Source organism: Lissotriton helveticus, chromosome 1_1 (genome assembly GCF_964261635.1).
Source record: "Lissotriton helveticus chromosome 1_1, aLisHel1.1, whole genome shotgun sequence".
Lineage (NCBI taxonomy): Eukaryota > Metazoa > Chordata > Amphibia > Caudata > Salamandridae > Lissotriton > Lissotriton helveticus.
Window position 1 is genome coordinate 1,408,634,889 of NC_136057.1, and position 20,773 is coordinate 1,408,655,661.

Genomic DNA, 20,773 nt, shown 5'->3' on the forward strand with positions numbered 1-20,773 from the left:
AGCAAGTGACTCACTTCTGAGCATACCCTGCCACTCTTATGGCGGCCAAAAGCGGTACAAAAAGGGGGTGGTGATGGACGGAGCATCTAAATCAATCAAACACTCACACCCAGTCAATAGATCTGGGTTTAATCCATCACCGTTCTTTAGCCCACTCTGCCACCCCAGTTCAGACATGGCTATATGCAAATCAGTCTGACCCTGTGCCTCATGGGAACAGTCCAGACCGAACTGCCAAGCCATGCTTTCCCTGGACCGGAAACAAGCTTCCGAGGACCGGTTTCTGGCATTCCAGCCGTCTTCAGCCCGGCTTGCTTGAATCCAGTGGCAAAGTGAGCAAGGGACTCACGTCTGAGCATACCCTGCCACTCTTATGGCGGCCAAAAGCAGTACAAAAAGGGGGTGGTGATGGACGGAGCATCTGAATCAATCAAACACTCACACCCAGTCAAAAGATCTGGGTTTAATCCATCACCGTTCTTTAGCCCACTCTGCCACCCCAGTTCAGACATGGCTATATGCAAATCAGTCTGACCTTGTGCCTCATGGGAACAGTCCAGCCCGAACTGCCAAGCCATGCCTTCCCTGGACCGGAAGCAAGCTTCCGAGGACCGGTTTCTGGCATTCCAGCCGTCTTCAGCCCGGCTTGCTTGAATCCAGTGGCAAAGTGAGCAAGGGACTCACGTCTGAGCATACCCTGCCACTCTTATGGCGGCCAAAAGCGGTACAAAAAGGGGGTGGTGATGGACGGAGCATCTGAATCAATCAAACACTCACACCCAGTCAAAAGATCTGGGTTTAATCCATCACCGTTCTTTAGCCCACTCTGCCACCCCAGTTCAGACATGGCTATATGCAAATCAGTCTGACCCTGTGCCTCATGGGAACAGTCCAGCCCGAACTGCCAAGCCATGCCTTCCCTGGACCGGAAACAAGCTTCCGAGGACCGGTTTCTGGCATTCCAGCCGTCTTCAGCTCGGCTTGCTTGAATCCAGTGGCAAAGTGAGCGAGGGACTCACGTCTGAGCATACCCTGCCACTCTTATGGCGGCCAAAAGCAGTACAAAAAGGGGGTGGTGATGGACGGAGCATCTGAATCAATCAAACACTCACACCCAGTCAAAAGATATGGGTTTAATCCATCACCGTTCTTTAGCCCACTCTGCCACCCCAGTTCAGACATGGCTATATGCAAATCAGTCTGACCCTGTGCCTTATGGGAACAGTCCAGCCCGAACTGCCAAGCCATGCCTTCCCTGGACCGGAAACAAGCTTCCAAGGACCGGTTTCTGGCATTCCAGCCGTCTTCAGCCCGGCTTGCTTGAATCCAGTGGCAAAGTGAGCAAGGGACTCACCTCTGAGCATACCCTGCCACTCTTATGTCGGCCAAAAGCGGTACAAAAAGGGGGTGGTGATGGACGGAGCATCTAAATCAATCAAACACTCACATCCAGTGAAAAGATCTGGGTTTAATCCATCACCGTTCTTTAGCCCACTCTGCCACCCCAGTTCAGACATGGCTATATGCAGATCAGTCTGACCCTGTGCCTCATGGGAACAGTCCAGCCCGAACTGCCAAGCCATGCCTTCCCTGGACCGGAAACAAGCTTCGAGGACCGGTTTCTGGCATTCCAGCCGTCTTCAGCCCGGCTTGCTTGAATGCAGTGGCAAAGTGAGCAAGGGACACATGTCTGAGCATACCCTGCCACTCTTATGGCGGCCAAAAGCGGTACAAAAAGGGGGTGGTGATGGGCGGAGCATCTGAATCAATCAAACACTCACACCCAGTCAAAAGATCTGGGTTTAATCCATCACCGTTCTTTAGCCCACTCTGCCAACCCAGTTCAGACATGGCTATATGCAAATCAGTCTGACCCTGTGCCTCATGGGAACAGTCCAGCCCGAACTGCCAAGCCATGCCTTCCCTGGACCGGAAACAAGCTCCCGAGTACCGGTTTCTGGCATTCCAGCCGTCTTCAGCCCGGCTTGCTTGAATCCAGTGGCAAAGTGAGCAAGGGACTCGCGTCAGAGCATACCCTGCCACTCTTATGGCGGCCAAAAGCGGTACAAAAAGGGGGTGGTGATAGACGGAGCATCTGAATCAATCAAACACTCACACCCAGTCAAAAGATCTGGGTTTAATCCATCACCGTTCTTTAGCCCACTCTGCCACCCCAGTTCAGACATGGCTATATGCAAATCAGTCTGACCCTGTGCCTCATGGGAACAGTCCAGCCCGAACTGCCAAGCCATGCCTTCCCTGGACCGGAAACAAGCTTCCGAGGACCGGTTTCTGGCATTCCAGCCGTCTTCAGCCCGGCTTGCTTGAATCCAGTGGCAAAGTGAGCAAGGGACTCACGTCTGAGCATACCCTGCCACTCTTATGGCGGCCAAAAGCGGTACATTGCGGAGGAACAGTTGCGGTGTCCACATGGGGCCACCTGTTTCTTGAAGCTATCAAACCTTCCAAAAGGAACGCTAACCATGCCTGCTCAACTGCTGAAGATGTCTGCCGAGTGGTTGCCCGCAGTCAGCAAGGAGCCCACGGGTGGAGTTTCGCTGAGCGTGCCTCTTCCAAGAAGCAGGAAGGACCAGGTACTCTGAAATGAAGCGGCACGCTGCCTGAAAGCGCTTTTCCACCATGGATATTAAGAACTGAGCAACCAAACTGTATGGGAAGTAAAACTACTGCAATGTGAGAGACTGTGCAAATACTTTAAAGTGGGGCGATTTGTACCTGAGCCATAATAGCAGTATTAATCCCAGAGGGGAGCCCCATAGACTGCGAGAGGAGAACTTGGGAGACGTAGCAGATAAAGGAACACGCCTGCCCAACAGTGCCCAGTGCTTTCAATTTTGCTTTGCCTATGTTTGTATGTAGTATACTATTCTAGTGTGCATTAAAGCACTTTTCTTTAATGAAAGGTGAGCATTGGATTGGATATTCAGTTATTGCCTGCTCTCCAGCAGCCCTACCTGCTTTCACCTCATCCTGTCACGGTCCCAGGCCTCTTCAGTGGTGGACATTTTCTCTCCTCACTCTTTCTCTTTTCTCACTGCTGCCCCCTGCCAAATGTTCTGTCCTTTCTCCTTCACTTGTCCCTCCTCAAGCTGTTTTCACCTCATCCTCTCTGCCCTCACTGCCTCTTTCCAACCATTGCCCATGTTCCTCTGTTCTGCCTCTATTCCACTGCTCTGCCCAGTTTCTACGCTAAGGGATTTTGATAAATTAGCATCAAATCTAATGGGTTATTTCTCAATTTTCCTTCACTCGGAGGACCCATAATATGGCAGGGTTCACCAAATTACCCAATCAAGAAAGGGCAAGTTTAGCAGCATAATTTGACGCCTTTCCAGTTGTGTGACTTTAAAGCAAATTAATAATGCCTGGAAGAAAGTATCACCCCCTTAGTACACGTTTAACACCTGATTACATCAGTACCTGGAAGGTGACCTATTAACCTTTACATGGGGCCTGTCACTGCATATCACCTTTAAAGTAGCCGCGGCTTGAAACACACCTAAAATTGACACCACGAATGCCAGAGTCAGCACCAGACTCGCAAGCTCTACAGCACACTTACAAACACGCACTCGTTCATGCTCATTTAAACTCACTCACTCTTTCTCACTTCCATACTCACACTGATTCATGCAATGCACTATCTCTTTTCACTCATTGCCCTCATTCTCATTCTCACATGTTCTAAGTCACAATAGCAGTCACTCACTCCTGTCTCTCACTCACTTTCACACACCTGCTCACACACAAACACACACTCATCTGCATGCACACAATGTTTGACAGAATATTTTTGAACTACCATGTAGCTGCCTGCCCTGGTTCACTCCGGCTCCTCTCTGGCTAGTGGTGAATGAGTTCTGAAGTCAGGCACATAGCTTTCTCTGCATAGGCCTGTGCGGCGCAGCGTCAAGCCTTTGAGCAGGTACTGAGACGCATAGTCCTGCACCTAGATGTGTGACTTACATGTGCTCCACTGCACTTTTGCAGTGGTGTGTGTGTGTGCTCCACAGCATTTGCTGAATTAGTGTGGGTGTTGTAGTTACATTTGCTGCGCTAGTGTACACTACTGTGATCTGTCCTTGGATGGACCCAGGAAAAGTTAAAGTGTGCTATTTGGTGTTACAAATCACAGTGTGATGTCCACATTAGCTGCAATTTGGCTTTCTTCATTGTTTGCAAAAATGTGCGATCTTAGATTTCATTACAAAACTGAATGCTCTTTCTGTCTGTGCGGGGTACCAAAAAGAATAATTAATCCAAATGGTCACCATCATCATAGGCTGCTATTGTAAATTAACCAAAATAATAGATACATCATTAGAAAGAGGATAACTTTTGTTCTTCTTATACTTGTCTTACCTGGATGTTTTGTACTTCAGACTTATACCGTGGAGACTGTGGATGAGACCCGGAAGAAACCTGGAAATACTTGAGCAAAGAAAAGAAGACCAGGAACTTTATACAGATAGAAAGACTTTTCTTATATATTTTTGTAAATTATTCTCTTCTCCATCTGAATAATTCAGACGAGTGGAACTGATTTCCATCTTTCTGATTGACAATGAAGAGGTTTCTAATGCCAAGTTCGTCTGAGCAAATTGAAGTTGCAGGTTCTTCAGACAAAAAAGAGGACGAGAAACTAAAAGCCAAGTACGGAAAGTACGATGACCGGTATCTGGATTATGGTTTCACTTGTGTTCAGGTTAATAATGAGGACAGTCCTCAATGTGCAATCTGTTTAAAAGTTTTGGCTCTGGAATCCATGCTTCCAAGTAAACTTAAGCGGTATCTTGTAAGTCTTCACCTAAATGTGGTCGGAAAGCCAAGGGAATTTTTTGTAAGAAAAGTTGCAGAAGCCAAACTACAAAAGTCCACTTTCTCAAAACAAACCAAAATTAATAGTAACACCCTCCTGTTATCATATAAAGTGGCCTATCTAGTTGCACAGGGTACAAAACCCCACACAATTGCAGAAGAGCTGATTTTGCCTGCTGCTGTTAATATGGTAACAATCATGCTTGGCGAAGATGCGGGTAAACAGCTGCTGAAAGTGCCTCTTTCTAATAATACTATCAGCCGGAGGATAAATGATAGGGCTGAAGATAACGATCAGCTCATCTGTAATCTAAGAGGCAAAGACTTTGCACTCCAGTTGAATGAGGCAACAGACAACCACAAAGACACCCATCTTATTTGCTATGTCAGGTTTCTATACGAAAAACAAATTGTTGAGGATTTGTTGTTCTGTAAAGAAATCAAAGGTGGAACTACAGGTCAAGACTTGTATGCGGTTGTGGATGATTTTATGCAACAGAATCAAATTGACTGGGAGAGATGTGTTGGAGTTTGTACAGATGGGGGTTGTTCAATGGCAGGATGCTACCAAGGACTTCAAGCTCGCATACAATCTAAAGAGCCTAATGCTGTTTGTACACACTGTATAATACACCGAGAAGCACTGGCAGCAGGAAACCTCAGTGAAGAACTGCATGGTATTCTGAAAATAGTCATCTAAGTGGTAAATCATATTAAACAAGACCAATGAAAGCAATATTTGTTGCTAAACTGTGTGAGGACATGTGTGCCGAACACTCATGCATCTTGTTCTACAGCAGTTCTCGTTGGCTGTCTCTTGGTAACTCCCTGCTTAGAGTGTATGAGCTGAGGAATGAAATATACTCATATATACATGATGATGAACATTGTTTTGCTGACAAATTTATTAATGCAGACTTTCTAATACAAATGGCTTTTCTTTCTGATCTATTTGAAAAACTGAATGCACTGAACAAGTCCTTGCAAGGCAATAATACTAACATCTTACAACGGTCAGACAAAGTTTCAGGCTTTAAGAAGAAAGTGATCCTTTGGAAAAGCAGTATAAGCAAAGGTGACAATAAATGTTTTCCTTCATTGAACCAGTTTCTGCAGGAGAATGAGATGGTGTTAAAGGAGGAACTGCGGACAGTTTTTGTTCTGTATTTGTCTCAACTGCGTTTTTACCTTGATAAATATTTTCCAGAGGATGAAGTGGAGTCAATAAAATGGGTGAGAGACCCCTTCAATGCTGAGATACCTCAGCATTTCAACAATGAGGAAGCAGAACAGTTTATTGATGTTGCAAGTGACTCAGCATTGAAAGTAAGGTTCCAGTCCCAGTCACTACTTGAGTTTTGGTACCAAACTGGAGATGAATACCCAATGATAAGCAAGAGAGCCCTGCATGTTTTGATCCCGTTTGCTACTTCGTACTTTTGTGAAGCTGGTTTCTCAGCAGTTGCAGTAATAAAGTCAAAATATAGGGCAAAAATTAACCTTGAAAAAGAAATGCGTTTTGCGATCTCAAAGATAACTTCAAGATTTCAGGAGCTATGTAAGGAAAAACAAGCACATCCATCTCACTAGTATTTTTATGGTAAATTCGGACTTCGTTGTTTTTCCTGTTTATTGAAAAATATATCTATACTACTAATATAAAGGAAGAACTTTGAACCTTTGAGGCGGGTAAACTCGGGGACCACAGCGCCAATCCACACACCCGATACATCGTTGTAATCGTCAGGGTGTGAAGATGGACATAGGCTATATAAACGTAATAAATATACGTTATTTAAAAAATTTAACGAAAAAAAGTAGTCCCTTGGAAGAAGCGCCGGCCACGACGTGCGTGCCCAATGTGAGGAGCGGCGCCCAGGAGCGTGAGGAGGACCGGCGGACATGGCGCGGGGAGGAGCGGCGAGGAGCAGTGCGGCGGACAGGCGGTGAGGAGCGGCGGACAGGCGGGGAGGAGCGGTGAGCGGCGGATGAGGTAGGTTATTTATTTATTTATTTAGGAGCGGTGAGCGGCGGTAAAAATGAAGCAAAAATGAAAATCGTGAGAAAGAGGAAGCAAACGGAGCATTACAAAAGTGAGCCAAACGGTGCATTACAGGAGGAAAAAGTTACGTGTGCAGGTTACAAAAGCATACATCGTGAGCAAGAGGAAGCAAATGGAGCATTACAAAAGTGAGCCAAACGGTGCATTACAGGAGGAAAAAGTTACGTGTGCAGGTTACAAAAGCGTAGAAAGTAAACATAGAGGTATAGGAGGAAAAAGTGACATGTGCAGGTAGCAAGAGGAAGCAAACGGAGCATTAAAAAAGTGAGCCAAACGGTGCATTACAGGAGGAAAAAGTTACGTGTGCAGGTTACAAAAGCATACAAACTAAACATAGAGGAATAATACTGCAATATATGGAGGAAGGCTCCGGGGGACCCATGGACAACGTCGGGGCGGGTGGGACCCTGAAGCCTAATTGCTCCCGGACAGCGTCGGGACGGCCTGCTAGTTTTATTATACAGAAGTTTTTTAACTATTGTTGTGTGGTTAAAATAAATTTCATGGATACATATTTGGCTATTAATCTTGTATCGTTTCTCACTTAACAAGTTTTTATTTAACAACTGTTATCTTCTTATTTGGTTACAAATAGGATTATAATACCTTCATTGCGTCCCAATTACTTTAAGGAAGACAACAGGAAGTACTCCCGAGGTCGGGCTCACATCCCGCCCACCGGTAAAAAAATGGTGGGGAGCCACGGCCAACTGCCGATTAGGTCAAGGGAGCCACAGGTCAAAAAAGTTTGGGAACCACTGACCTGGCCAAAGCTAGACTCTCCCATGCTTCAATAAAAGTACGTCTTGCAGTTATATCAAAATATCGCAGAACATTAAATCATCCATTGCTTTGGTCGCAGAGGATCATAAAGGAATTCCTAAAAGGACTGGTCAGAGTGTTCCCACCTATTAAGCGTGGCAGCTCAATGTAGTTTTGTCACATCTCATGAAACCCCCGTTCGAACCGATTCACAAAGCTGAGTTAGAGTTAGTCTCTTGGAAAGTGGCATTATTACTTGCCATCACTTCTGCCAGGAGAGTTAGTGAGATCCAGGCATTCTCTGTCTCGGAACCATTTCTTCAATTCAAGTCAGACAAAGTAATTCTCAGGACAAATCCTAAATGTATCCCCAAGGTCCCTATGGCTTTTCATCTCAACAAACCAATTGTATTGCCTACATATTTCAAGAATCCGTCTTCGGCAGCGGAGAAATCGCTGCACACTTTGGACATCAGAAGATGCCTCAAATTTTATATTGACAAACCAAGATCATTTAGGAAAACAGATCAGTTGCTTGTCGCCTTTGCTGGGCATAGGAAAGGCTTAGCTCTGTCAAGATCTACCATATCAAGATGGATAGCCTCGGCCATCACTTTATGTCATGAGAAGGCAGGAAAGCCTTTGCGTGACAGAGTTCACGCTCATTCGACAAGAAAAATGGCAACGTCAACCTCATTGTTCACCGGATTATCGATCTCGGACATCTGCAGAGCGGCAACATGGACAAATGCACACACGTTTACCAGACATTACTGTCTGGACACAGCGTGGAAAGCGGACACCGCAGTGGGACAAGCTGTTCTACAGCACCTGTTTCACTAAGGTACCTCTCATTCTATGTATTGGTATGTTTGAACTAGATTGTTTGTTATATGCATTGTCAATACTTGGTTTCATATTACATATTAATATGGTGACAAGCACAAAGACGTATAACTTTGTTTTTGGGGTAGTATAACACATGATATTCTAGCATTAGGAAGAAGAGCCCTACAAAAAGGGGTCTATCGTACAAACGCTACATGGGTTATGGACTGCTGACTAATCTGATACAAGCATGTGAATCTACGAAAGATTCAATACTGGAGAAAAAACAAGTTACTTACCTTTACACCAGGGGTCTCCAACGAGTAGCTCGAGAGCTACTGGTAGCTCGCCAGTACCTTCAAAGTAGCTCTCAGAGGTGAAGTCAAGCCCAGTATCAAATTCAGAGAGTAGGCGCCTATTAAAGAAGGCAGCACTGCTCATCTCAAGACCCTTAGAGTGACAGCCAGCCAAACCTATGGCAGTAACTCATACTAAACACACGGTATCGGCCTATAAGGCCTGCCACTTGACAGTTGGTATCCAATCTCAATATAACTAAGCCACAAGGAGATTTACCATGTTGTAGTCCCTGCTTTATCAGTCACAAGATGTGAGTGAACAGTGGACCATAAAAGAAGTATGGCAGCAGTAGCCTGAGCATTAATCAGTGCTGACCCACCAAAGTGTGACATTGCAGGAGCCAGAGTGAAAATGTGTCAGTTCGGTGCATGATCAGCTCAAGACCTGAGGAGAACAGGGCTTGATCCAGACCAGAGAAAATTAAGAGATTTATCGGCAATTATGTGCGTCCGTAATAAACACTATTGGTTCCTGAAAGCTATGCCTGGTGTCAAGGACCGCCAAATGTGTATGCTAACCCCCATCATAAGGGTGTTATCACTGATATAATTGTGCCCATTCGTGGCATAATAGTGCCAATGGCATTATCATGGTCATCCTGGACTATTTTGGGTATTTTTGGTCTAGTTGTGGTATAGTGGCAGCCATCATTTACATACTGGGAGCATGGCTGGCCTACATTTACCTATTCTTGGCATAACAATGGTCCTGACTGATATATGTTTCTGCCCTGACCCTTATGGTTTCCAGCCTTGGCACAACTGGGGTCCTGGTTTAATAGTGTGGCATCATTGTCATAAAACGGGCATCCGTGGTGCTGTGGTGAGCATCCACAGCATGAGCCTGTCTTACCTGGGTATTCAAAGAAGTCTGTCCTCATGAGGCATTTGTACATGGGAGTACTTGATGAAAATGATAAGCTGATGTTTTGGGACTGTGCATTTCCTAAAATCTGAAAACTGATATTTTATTTCAAAAACAGGTTTTCTTCTGGGAAACTGAGTTTGTTTGCCCACAGTGGAAAGTGGCATTTGATAGAAAAATGTTCAATTTCAGAAACTGATATTTCAAGCTGAGCTGGGGAGACCTACTGCTGTACTTATATACTTTGTACGGTAGGGCATGTCAAGATTTGAATGCTACTTCATAAGTCAGGTGGAGGCATTTTATATTGATGAACATTTTCCTGGGATTTCTGCTGGTAACCGCATCAGGGGGCGTATTATGTATTTGCATTGTTTAAGCCCGCCGCACCTTTGAAAAGGTGCACCTGGCGCAAACAATGCCAATGCTCCCCGTTATGGTGAATGTGCTGCCCTGCGGGCAGTGCATTCATGTGAAAACACGGATCAGCTGCTCCGTGTTTTCACAGTACACTTTCAAAGGGGATGAGAGAAATTTACTAGGAGCTCAGGAAGACTTTCCTTGAGCAGAAGTAGCTCTCACTACAGAAAAGATTGGAGACCCCTGCTGTACACTATGGTTCTCCAGTATTGATATATTTCATAGATTCACATGCGGCCCGCCTGCCTCCCTATTTTTTTCTCAAATAGACCACTTTTATCTCTAGATACATCCTTGGCTTACTCTATGGGCTGGTTGGAAATCTGAGGTATGGTGGCTCTGCTGGGGGTTGTGATCTCAGGGCTGATTGGTTGATGTTTGGACCACATAATAATGACGATAAGCTACCAAACCGTTTACTTCCCTATGGGGTTTCTATGCAGTTTTTTCTTTTACTGCTATGGTTATTCTTTTACCGTGAGACTCCCACCATGACGACGGGGAAGATACAAGCATGTGAATCTATTAAAGATATCAATACTGAAGAACCATAGTGTACAGGTAAGTAACTAGTTTTTACCCAGTACACAATGAAAAAACATTGCAAGGTGCAACTCAATTATTGGCTCTGGGTACCTCAGGTTCTTGGTGAACCTACAAGCCTCATATACCCCCGCAACCAGAAGTGTCCCACAGATGTATTAATATATAGCTTTGGAAAATCACCATAGATAGAAGAAATTAAAATTGAAAATTTAGGCACAAATGGCTATTTTTTCAACTACATTTCAATATTCTTTTATTTCAAATGTTTCTTTCTATAAAAAAAACCTAGAAGGATCTACACAAATGCCCCCTTGCTGAATTTGGAATTTTGTCTATTTTCAGAAATGTATAGCTTTCCAGGATCCATTTTTGGTTTCACACCCATTTCAACCACTAACTGGAAGGAGGTTGAAAGCACAAAAAATCGCAAAAATAGGCTATGTCCCAGTAAAATGCCAAAACTGTGTAGAAATATTTGGTTTTCTGACGAACATTTTCTTGTTCCTGAAATCTGGGAAGATTATGATTTTAGCACCACAAACCCTTCATTGATACCATTTACAGGGGAAAAACTGACACTTTCTTCTGCAGCACTTTTTCCACATTTCCCTCCAAACCCCAAATTTTGATGTATTTTGCGTAATTTCTTGGTCTCCTCCAAGGGAAATGTGCAAACCCTGGGTACCTTTAGAATACTCAACTTGTTGGAAGAAAAACCTTATGTGGACACAAAGTTATGGGGACCTAAGCGCGAACCCAAATAGCCCAAAAGCCTAAATAAGGGCGTAGCAGTGAAGGGGTTAAGTTTAATTAACAATGTATATTGTTTTCTTCATAACCAAATAGTTAAGATTGTACTCTGTTTTGAAAGCATGTCTATATATTTAGGAAGGTTTTGCAGGACTCAGGTCACACTGGAAGCAAAATGAGAAATCATGTATTACTTACATTTTTAGGTTTAAGGAGGTATGCAATTGTCTACATTTCTTTTTCTATTATACTTTTGGCTTCAGGAATGCACCATCACCAAGTCCTTCACTAAGCTCCTCTCTTGGTGACTCAAACATGACTGCGATGGACACAAAGTCTGCTAACTACTTTGCAGCGTTGGATGCCAGCATCGAAAGCTTGCAGAACCGAGCTCAGCAACTGATCGACAAGATTAATGAAAATCGCAAAAAAGACCAGAGCCTCTTGGGCAATTTCAGAGAAAGTTTGACGCTGAAGGTAAGGTATACGTTTCTACTACAGCCCCCCTTTTAATTTGGTTGTACAATATACCCAAACTAAACTGTAATTTGTATGGAAAATATTTGGTCTAGAGTATGTGTGTGTTTGCTAATAACCTAGATACAGCAAGTAAGTTGATACTGTTAATTTGTGTGATATTACATTGATTGTTTTATTTCCGCACATTAATGAGGGATAACCCTAATGTTTACTAGTCTTTAAGCTGATCTTAACTCGTATGCTTTTCCATTCCCACTGCAATATTGCTGCATTTTGGTAATGTATTTATATCACTATATATACAAAACATAATCCTAGAGTAGACTTATGTATTGGGACGTTCAAAGAGAATGGTTGAATCTCCATCTATGAACCTAGGAAAAAGTGAAGCACTTTTTTCCAAAAAGTTTATTCTCCAATTAAAGCTAAATGGCTCCATAGGGACTTGATAGATCCCACAGTTGGTCGGTTTTACCACCAATTACAGTGGTGCAGTCATTGTACTCTGCCAATGATTTTTTTCATCCAACTACTTGGTTTTTCGCAGCTGAAGGCATTATTAAAGACTGAAATGGTTTTGACTTTTTCCATCTATTCTCATGATACCGTCCTTTAGAAGGCTGAAACATGTTTAATGTGCAGTAGACAGATTACTGCACATATAACATATTCATCACATCTAGAATACTGTTGTGTTATACTATTCCCAAAATGAGTTAATCACTTTTCTCCACAGGGCTTAAGGTAGTGTAGGATTGGACTGAACAACAAGGGTTAGCCAACAGAACATGTCCACCCAGACAACATAGACCTACACAAGCGGTTCAGCGATTAGGATAACACACACAACCCAATACTCCCTGGAACACGCCCACTACTTCGCCTAAACGATTTGGCATTGGCTGCTGCTGCATGGATCAGTAAGGAGACACAGTTTCCCAGTTTTGAGGATACAGATTTGAACAATGTAGACTGAGATATACCATGGAGGATCAGGGATCAAAGAAGAGTGCTTCCCAAGATTAACCCTCAGTCTACAGAGGAATTGTTGTGACTTAAGAAAGGTATGTATTGGGGACAATAAAACAATATTGATAGTGACTGGTTCAGATAAAGTTTGACATTTCAGATTTGAGTGTTCTCCCTTTAGGATACAATAGTTTGTGGTGTTTCTTAGAAAATGCCTCCCTTGTTAGAGTGGACTATGGATCTGGCTACAGTGTGGAAGAGGTTTTACCCTCTCCAGCTCATCTGCTCCAGGGTAGGCTGGTAGGGAAGCTATGACTTGATGGTGCATCCCCCTAGTGCCTTTGAGCAGAGACTATTGAGCGCAAGGTACTACATGAATATTATATATAGTTATTTGGATAGAAGAATGTCTTGTAGTTATTTTTGTGTTCTTCGGTCCTTGGGTGGGGATTTGTTGGATATTTTAATTAGGTGGAGTTGGTGGTCTAAAATCTATTGGAATCCTGTGTCGCTGACCTGGTTGTGGTGAGGCTGTAAGGGGGGGCGGCATATAAGTGGAATAGGAACCAAACATCACATAAGAAATATTTATGACATGGATCATCGGGAGTATGAATTCTCTATGTAAGAGAGCTAAAAGCTATTCGTATTTTAGGTGTAGGGGTCTCCACATTGCCCTACTGCAGGAAACACTTTAAGATTCAATGTTACAGAGGTGCTGGAACAAATTTAGTGTGCTGCTTATTCTGCATATGTTAGTGGAGTTGTAGTGTGGGTCAAAGGAGGAGTCCTCTTTGCGGCCGATGGCCAGTTGTGATAGAGAAATATGGGCAATGTATTGTTGAAGAGAGGCTAGATGTTGGCCATGTGGTACTGGACAACATATATACTCCAAATATAAACCAACCAGACTTTTACACATTGCTGACCCAGCAACTGGCACACTGACCACACCCCCCATTGTTCCTGAGTTGAGAATAATAGTGTTCTAGACAAAGTTCTTGACCTCTTCCATCCTCAATTTGCACACTTTGCCATTGGTAGAGTGGCTAAGGAACTTAGAGTGGCTGACCAGCTCTTCCCTGTTGGACTCTTGGAGAAGTAGACACCTCTTGGACATGGAATACGCATTCTGTTCACTGGCCCATGACTTGCATGTGAGACAACCTCGTAGTATGTTCAATATCCTCACAAGCAGTGCTATATGGTAATGAATTCTTGGAAAAAACAATCTCAAATCATTATCCCTTAACATGGATCTGGTTTGGTTTATTGCTATCTCCATTCCAACATGGAAACTGCAGAGTAATAAGCCAGAGGATTCACCATCCAAAGGGGTGGTGAAACTTCCAATAGCTCACTGTAGAGGATAGCCCTATAAGATCATTGACAGCACTTTCATGAAAACCCCAAAGACAGCCTCCTCTCTGTTGGTAGAACGGGAGTCCCTTAAAATGGTGATTTTAGGGAAGTGTGTCGGAGCTGTGGGGGGAAGCTGTAAAACTGAATTTCGTGAGTTAAATATACTAAATGTAATTCTGTCAGGATTAGAACAGGAGATATAACAGGACTTCACCAACATGGACAGATTCATCCAAGGAAGAGAAAACCATTCCTCCTTTAATGAAGGACTGCGCTGCTGTGAACTATTTCACTTACTAAGGAAAGTAGGATAAATAGACTACTTAGATGGCTAATTAAACATGACCTAACCATTGCTACCATAACTATGATTAGAGACAAAAATGGTATATTCATCACACATAAAATTAACAAAGTATTTTATTTTTAATGACTACTACTCAACCTTGTATTAGTGACAAATGCACTCTAGAGTGGTGGCCTACTTATCTGAGAATCTTTTCCCTAGAGCCCATGACATGAAGGAGGCTGTTTTAAAACTGGCTGATGGGAAAACACAAGGGTTAGACAGTCTTGTCTTTCATCTGAATTCAACTGAAATTTCCTGGACCAGTTTACACTGCGACTGGTAACATTTTATAATGCAGACTTTGAGACTGGTTATCTTCCCCAGATGATCAATGAGGCGCTGTTAGTCTGTTTGCCAAACCTAAAAGAAACACAGTGGAGGTGACATCATGTAGACCCCTCTCCATCTTTATTGCACATTATAAAATATTAAAGTACTGGCCAGGAGACTACTACCAGTTCTGCAGGAGCTTGTACCCTTGAACCAAAATAGATTAGTTCTGAGTCATTTTGCATGCCTAAATATCAGGAGGAACCTACCTAAATATCAGTAGGTGATTAATTTCTTGGAGGAAGCATTAGCAGTGTGCCGTCACTATGTACTTCTGACATTTGATATCGAGAAGGCCTTTGAAACATTAAGTTGGCAATATGTATTCCAGGCCTGAAGATGTTCAGTCCGGGCCAGATGATGATAAAATGGATCTCATTGTTTTAAGTATGTCCTATGACGAAGGACCGCTTGGGCATAATAGTATCTAGCATGCATAGTGTGACAAGAGGGATGCGGTAAGGCTAAGGCTACCCCGTCACCACTTTTGTTTGCACTGGCAATGAAGCAATTCGCTAAATTGCTAAATGAGAGGGGACAACAAGGTATCCCACTGAACAAGGAGATTCACTCTATGCATGATATGTTACTTTTTATTAAAGATGTAAAGGCTGATAGTTCAGTTATTGCTACAGCCGTACACATGTTGAGATTGTAGTGGGCTTACAGGAGAATTGGTCGAAGTCCTTCTTGCTCCACATGTATAAGAACTGAACCCTGTCTGCAATGGACCAGATTATCCTGATATAAAATGGGAACTGGAGATGTTTTACTATTTGGGTGTCAGGGTGTACCATAAAGACCTGAATACAAGGAACAGGATAATGGGTACAGCGATTTCGTGGCTGCTTTCCCAGCTATCCTTTGGAAGATGTAGCTATGGTGGTTGGATAGATTACCTCGGCTAAGATAGTGATGCTTCTCCAGTATTAGGGGTGTCTTTCATAGATTCACATGCTTTAATAATTCCCCGTCGTCGAAGTGGGAGTCCCACGGTACATAAAATAGTAGTAAGAAAACATATATACATAAAGTACATACATATATATATATATATATATATATATATATATATATATATATATATATATATATATATATATAAAAATAAATTTCAAGATATATCTAAAAGAAATAAAACCTTAAAGTACCATAGAACAACATTGGCCCATATAAAGTATAGAGGCAGAATTCACTTTAGTAGCATATCCATGTCATTATAATGGTCCACATTCTAGCCAATCAGGCTGTAGCACCCTCTAGAACCTTCTCCTCAGAAGCTCAAGCCCTCAGATGTTCTACCGCACGTCGTGTGTAAGGGAGTCTCCCTGAGCTCTGCTCAGTTTCTTCATTCTTCAACTCTTCAAATCTTCTTCAACATGTCTTCTACAAAAAGATCTTTATTCCGGCCTTGTTCTGCCTGTGGAAAACTTCGCCTTTTCTCTGAGGACCCTCACAAAAAATGCATCTACTGCCTGTACCCGGACCATGAGGTGAGGAGATGCAAGTTTTGTAGAACATTTTCAGTAAAGACCTTAAAAGATAGAGAGGCCTGTCTCCGTCTGTGGCTACAGAGGTTGAAGACGTCAGACAACCCTGTGTCTGATTTAGAGAGTGTGTCTTCCTGTCATTCCAAGACCTCTCTAAAGCGTGGGTCAGAGACTGAGCTTCCTTCGCCATTCCTTAAAAAGAAGAAGCTTGTGGACACTTCCAAGTCCGTCTCCCCACAGGAACTGCCGGCCTCTACGCCTGCGGGACCTAGTTCTCTGGCGTCGCAGTCCCATCCTGTGCCCTCGTCCTCCAAAACGAGTGCCAGCTCGTCGACGGGATCGTCGACGCGCCCGTCGACGACAACGAGATCCGTAATGCCTACGTCGACGACGAACTGCTCTGTGTCGACAAAGACGACGACGACTACACCGTCGACGATGGCCAAAGAGGTTCGCCCTATATCTTCAGTTGTGAAACTCTCGTCGCCGGCAAAGAAATTTGTCTCGTCGACGACCCAGCCTAAGCGACACTCGTCGTCAAAAACTTCGTCGCCGCTACCAGCTTCGTCGACGGCAGCATTGTCGACGTCGAGTACCTCGTCGACGTCTACCTAGTCGTCGATGACTCCGTCGACGCATAAGACTTCGTCAACGGCAATGGACTCCGTCGACTGCATCCACCTCATCGTCGACGCATGGAACATCGACGACGAATCCTTCGGTGACGACATCGTCGACGAGCTCGTCGACGGAACCGTCGACAGAGCATTTTTCACTGGCACTGGCAACCACCTTCACTGTAGTGACTGCAACTACGGTTAAACGCCCTGCTCCACTGTTTTTGAGCCCTGTCTGGCACGGGTCAGGTCCCCCAGCTCAACTCTTTGTGTCTGCTGAGGAGGAATCTTCTGATGGCTCCTACGCTGATGAAACTTTTTGTCCCGCCAGTAGTCCATCATACCTACATATCAAATATCAGGATGAGGATGAGGATGCATATGAGAGGGAGTCGCACATCTGAGGTCATGATGTGCAACAGGACTTGGAGCCTGGAGTTCCTATGGCACAGTTGCCGATGTCTTTAATTTCAAATCTGCAGTACATGCTAGATGACTATAATCGACGTTTTCCACCTTCTTCGCAGGTCTCTCCAACACCTCCTCCAGCACAGGAGCCTGTTCAAGTTCCACCGCCACGGTCGCCAGTTCTTCAGGACCCTGGTACTGATGATGACGTCCATGTTGACCCAGACCAAGACGATGACGCTGTCTTAGCAGATTGGGATAATTATCAGGCCCAGACGCAGTCTCCTCCTCCTACCTCCCCTCGGGCTTCTCCCCCATTTAATGATGAGGGCCGCAAAACGTTTCCACCTGCCCATGGTCGTCAAACAGCAAGACTGTTTTCTTTACGACTTCAAGGATCAACCTTTAAAGCAGGTGCATACCATTCCAATAATTGAATTCATTTGGAAGGAGGGACTTAAACTCATGGAGCAGCCTAATTCCATTCCTGCCGTGCTTCCACGCCTCGACAAAAAATATAAGGCACCAGAGGATTCACCTGCCTGCATTGTATCTCAACCGAAGCCAGACTCGGTCATTGCACAAGGCTGCCCAAAAAAGGTCATGTAACCCAGCTTCTCCTTTGTCGTCACCGCCGGATCAGGAAGGTCACCGCCTGGATGCCATCGGGAAACAATTCACCACGATGGCTGCAACTACTGTCACGGCGGCAAATTCCTTGGCCATCCTCGGCAGATACGACCGACAAATGTGGTCAGAGATTGCAGTTCTAGTCGATCTGATTCCGGAATCTTCAAAGGCAGAGGCACTAAAGATCGTCCAAGAAGGTGAAAAGATTTAATCCGAAATTATAGACTGTGCGATTGATATTTCGTCCACTAGTTTCAAGCAGCTTGCAGGTGCCGCTGTTTTAAGAAGGCAGGGCTGGCTTAAGGCTACGTCTTTTCGGCCTGAAGTACAGGCTAAGGTACTCGATTTACCTTTCGACGGAGATTCCCTCTTCCGCAAGCACGTGGACGATGCTTTGGAGTCCATCACATAAGATACGGACACTGCTCGAGTCCTAGGTTCTCTCCAGTACAGGAAACGGCCATTTCGGGGAGCACGTGGCAGGGGCACATCCTCCAATTTTCGAGGCTCATACCCAGTACCGCTCCTATGGTGATAACAAACAGCGTTATTCCAACCAAAACCAGAGTCGGCAGTCTGATTCCAGGCCTTACAGGTGGAAAACCACCTACAGAGGAGGTAACACCTCTAAAAAACAATGCCTTTTCACAATCCAAGTCTTATCCGGCTCTGCGAATTGGAGATCGAATCTCCCACTACTTTTCCGATTGGTCGAAAATAACTTCAGACCGTTGGGTCTTGAACGTCATCTCAAAGGGCCACGCCCTGGAATTTCTCAAATTTCCACCCAACCATCCACCATCTGGTCCCCCACCAGCGCACTTAAAGGAACTGTTTGCACAAGTTGCAGTTATGATCCAAAAGGGAGCAGTCGAAGTGGTTCCTCGATTACAGCAAGGTACGGGCTTTTATTCCAGCTTTTTTCAAATCAAGAATAAATCGAGGGAGTGGGCCCGATATTAGACCTCCGAGCCCTCAACAAGTTCATCAAATCCCAAACATTTCGAATACTGACCTTGCTGGAAATTTTGAAGTTCCTCAACCCCGGAGAGTTCCTCTCCACAGTCGACCTCCAAGATGCATACTTTCATGTGCCAATCCATCAACGATACAGGAAGTACCTTCGCTTCAAAGTAGGATCAAAACACTTCCAATTCAAAGTTCTGCCTTTCGGCCTTCGTTCCGCCCCGAGATTCTTCACAAAGATCATGGCTCCAGTTGTGGCATATCTACGCATGCAAGGCATACAAATCGACCCTTATCTGGACGACTGCTTGATAAAGGCGCCAACCTTTCTCGCAGCCCAACAGCACACTCAGACTTTCCTGTCTGTTTTCAAAGCCTTGGGTCTTACCATTAACCACGAGAAGTCGCATGTCCATCCAGCACAGCAGAGAGTCTTTCTGGGGGCATTGATCAACACTCATATAGCGAAGGTGTTTGTTTCTCAAGAACGCCAGGATCGCATTACCAAATTGGCGGCTCTTCTGCGCTCAAGAAAGTCAGTTTGTCCGAATGTTAAAATCCTTTCTGGGCATGACCTCGTCCTGCATAACACTAATCCCCAATTGCAGGTTGCACATGAGAGTTCTCCAAGAAGAATTGGACAAACAATGGAAGCAAGTCTCAGGGTCGTTCAACGACAAAGTCTTCCTGACCTCTCGCATTCAGGGCGCGTTGGAATGTTGGGCTCACCTTCCGAACATTGCGACAGGGCGTACGTTTCAGGACACAGCCCCCACGCTTACCCTTACGACGGACGCTTCCTTAGAAGGGATGGGGTGCGCACCTCGAAGGATTATCAGTCAAGGGCAAGTGGACTGCGGACCAGCGCAAATGGCATATCAATCGGCTGGAACTCTTGGCCATCTTCCTCACCCTGAAATCATTCCGTCTGCTGGTGGAAGGAGAGTCTCTAATGGTGCGTACAGACAACACCACCAGTATGCACTACCTCAACAAACAAGGGGGTACGAGGTCTCTTCTGCTTTCCAGACAGGCACAGCAGATCTGGGAATGGGCAATACAACATCGAGTCCAATTGACTGCAGTTCGCGTTCCGGGTGTGTCCAACACCCTCGCAGACTCTCTGTCGATCGGCCACAGACAATCAAGAGTGGGAACTCCATCAGTCAACTCTGGAGTATGTCTTTCGCCGGTGGGGCCAGTCGGAGCTGGATCTCTTTGCGACTCCACTCAACCGCAAATGCCTACGTTACGCAAGCTGGCATCCCCACAAGCCGCACCTTCTCTCCATGAACCACGGGCAGATTTGCCATCCAGACCCGGCATCTCTTCAGCTTCACTCTTGGAACCTGAGCACCTCGAGTTTGCCCACCTAAACATTGATCCTGACTGCAGAAAGGTCCTTGCTCACGCACAGGCATTTTCCACCATCAAAACCTATCAATTAAAATGGAAGCGCTTCTGTGGTTGGTGCCACTCGGAGAACATTGATCCTATGCTTGCTACCCCATAGCAAATATTGCCTTTCTTCCTCCTTTTGGCAAAGTCAGGACTATCACATTCCACTCTCAAGGTCTTCCTGGCTGCACTTTCACGTTTCCGACACGATGGCTCCACATCTCTGTACTCCTCTCGGATCATTCGTCAATTCTTTAAAGGTCTCTTCCGGATGTTTTCACCTGTCCGGCGTCCTCCACCTTCTTGGCGTCTGAATCTTGTCTTAGCCCAGCTTCTCAAGTCA

The 20,773-nt window shown here is 44.8% G+C and overlaps 1 protein-coding gene across 1 annotated transcript in view; it reads left to right on the forward strand.

Moving 5' to 3' along the window:
- The window catches only part of SYCE2 (synaptonemal complex central element protein 2), a 427,934-nt gene that overhangs the window by 153,568 nt on the left and 253,593 nt on the right, over positions 1-20,773 (forward strand). The window contains exon 3 of the mRNA XM_078657991.1: positions 11,695-11,908. Coding sequence (XP_078514117.1) covers positions 11,695-11,908 — 214 coding nt within the window. The remainder of the gene's footprint in view (positions 1-11,694; positions 11,909-20,773) is intronic.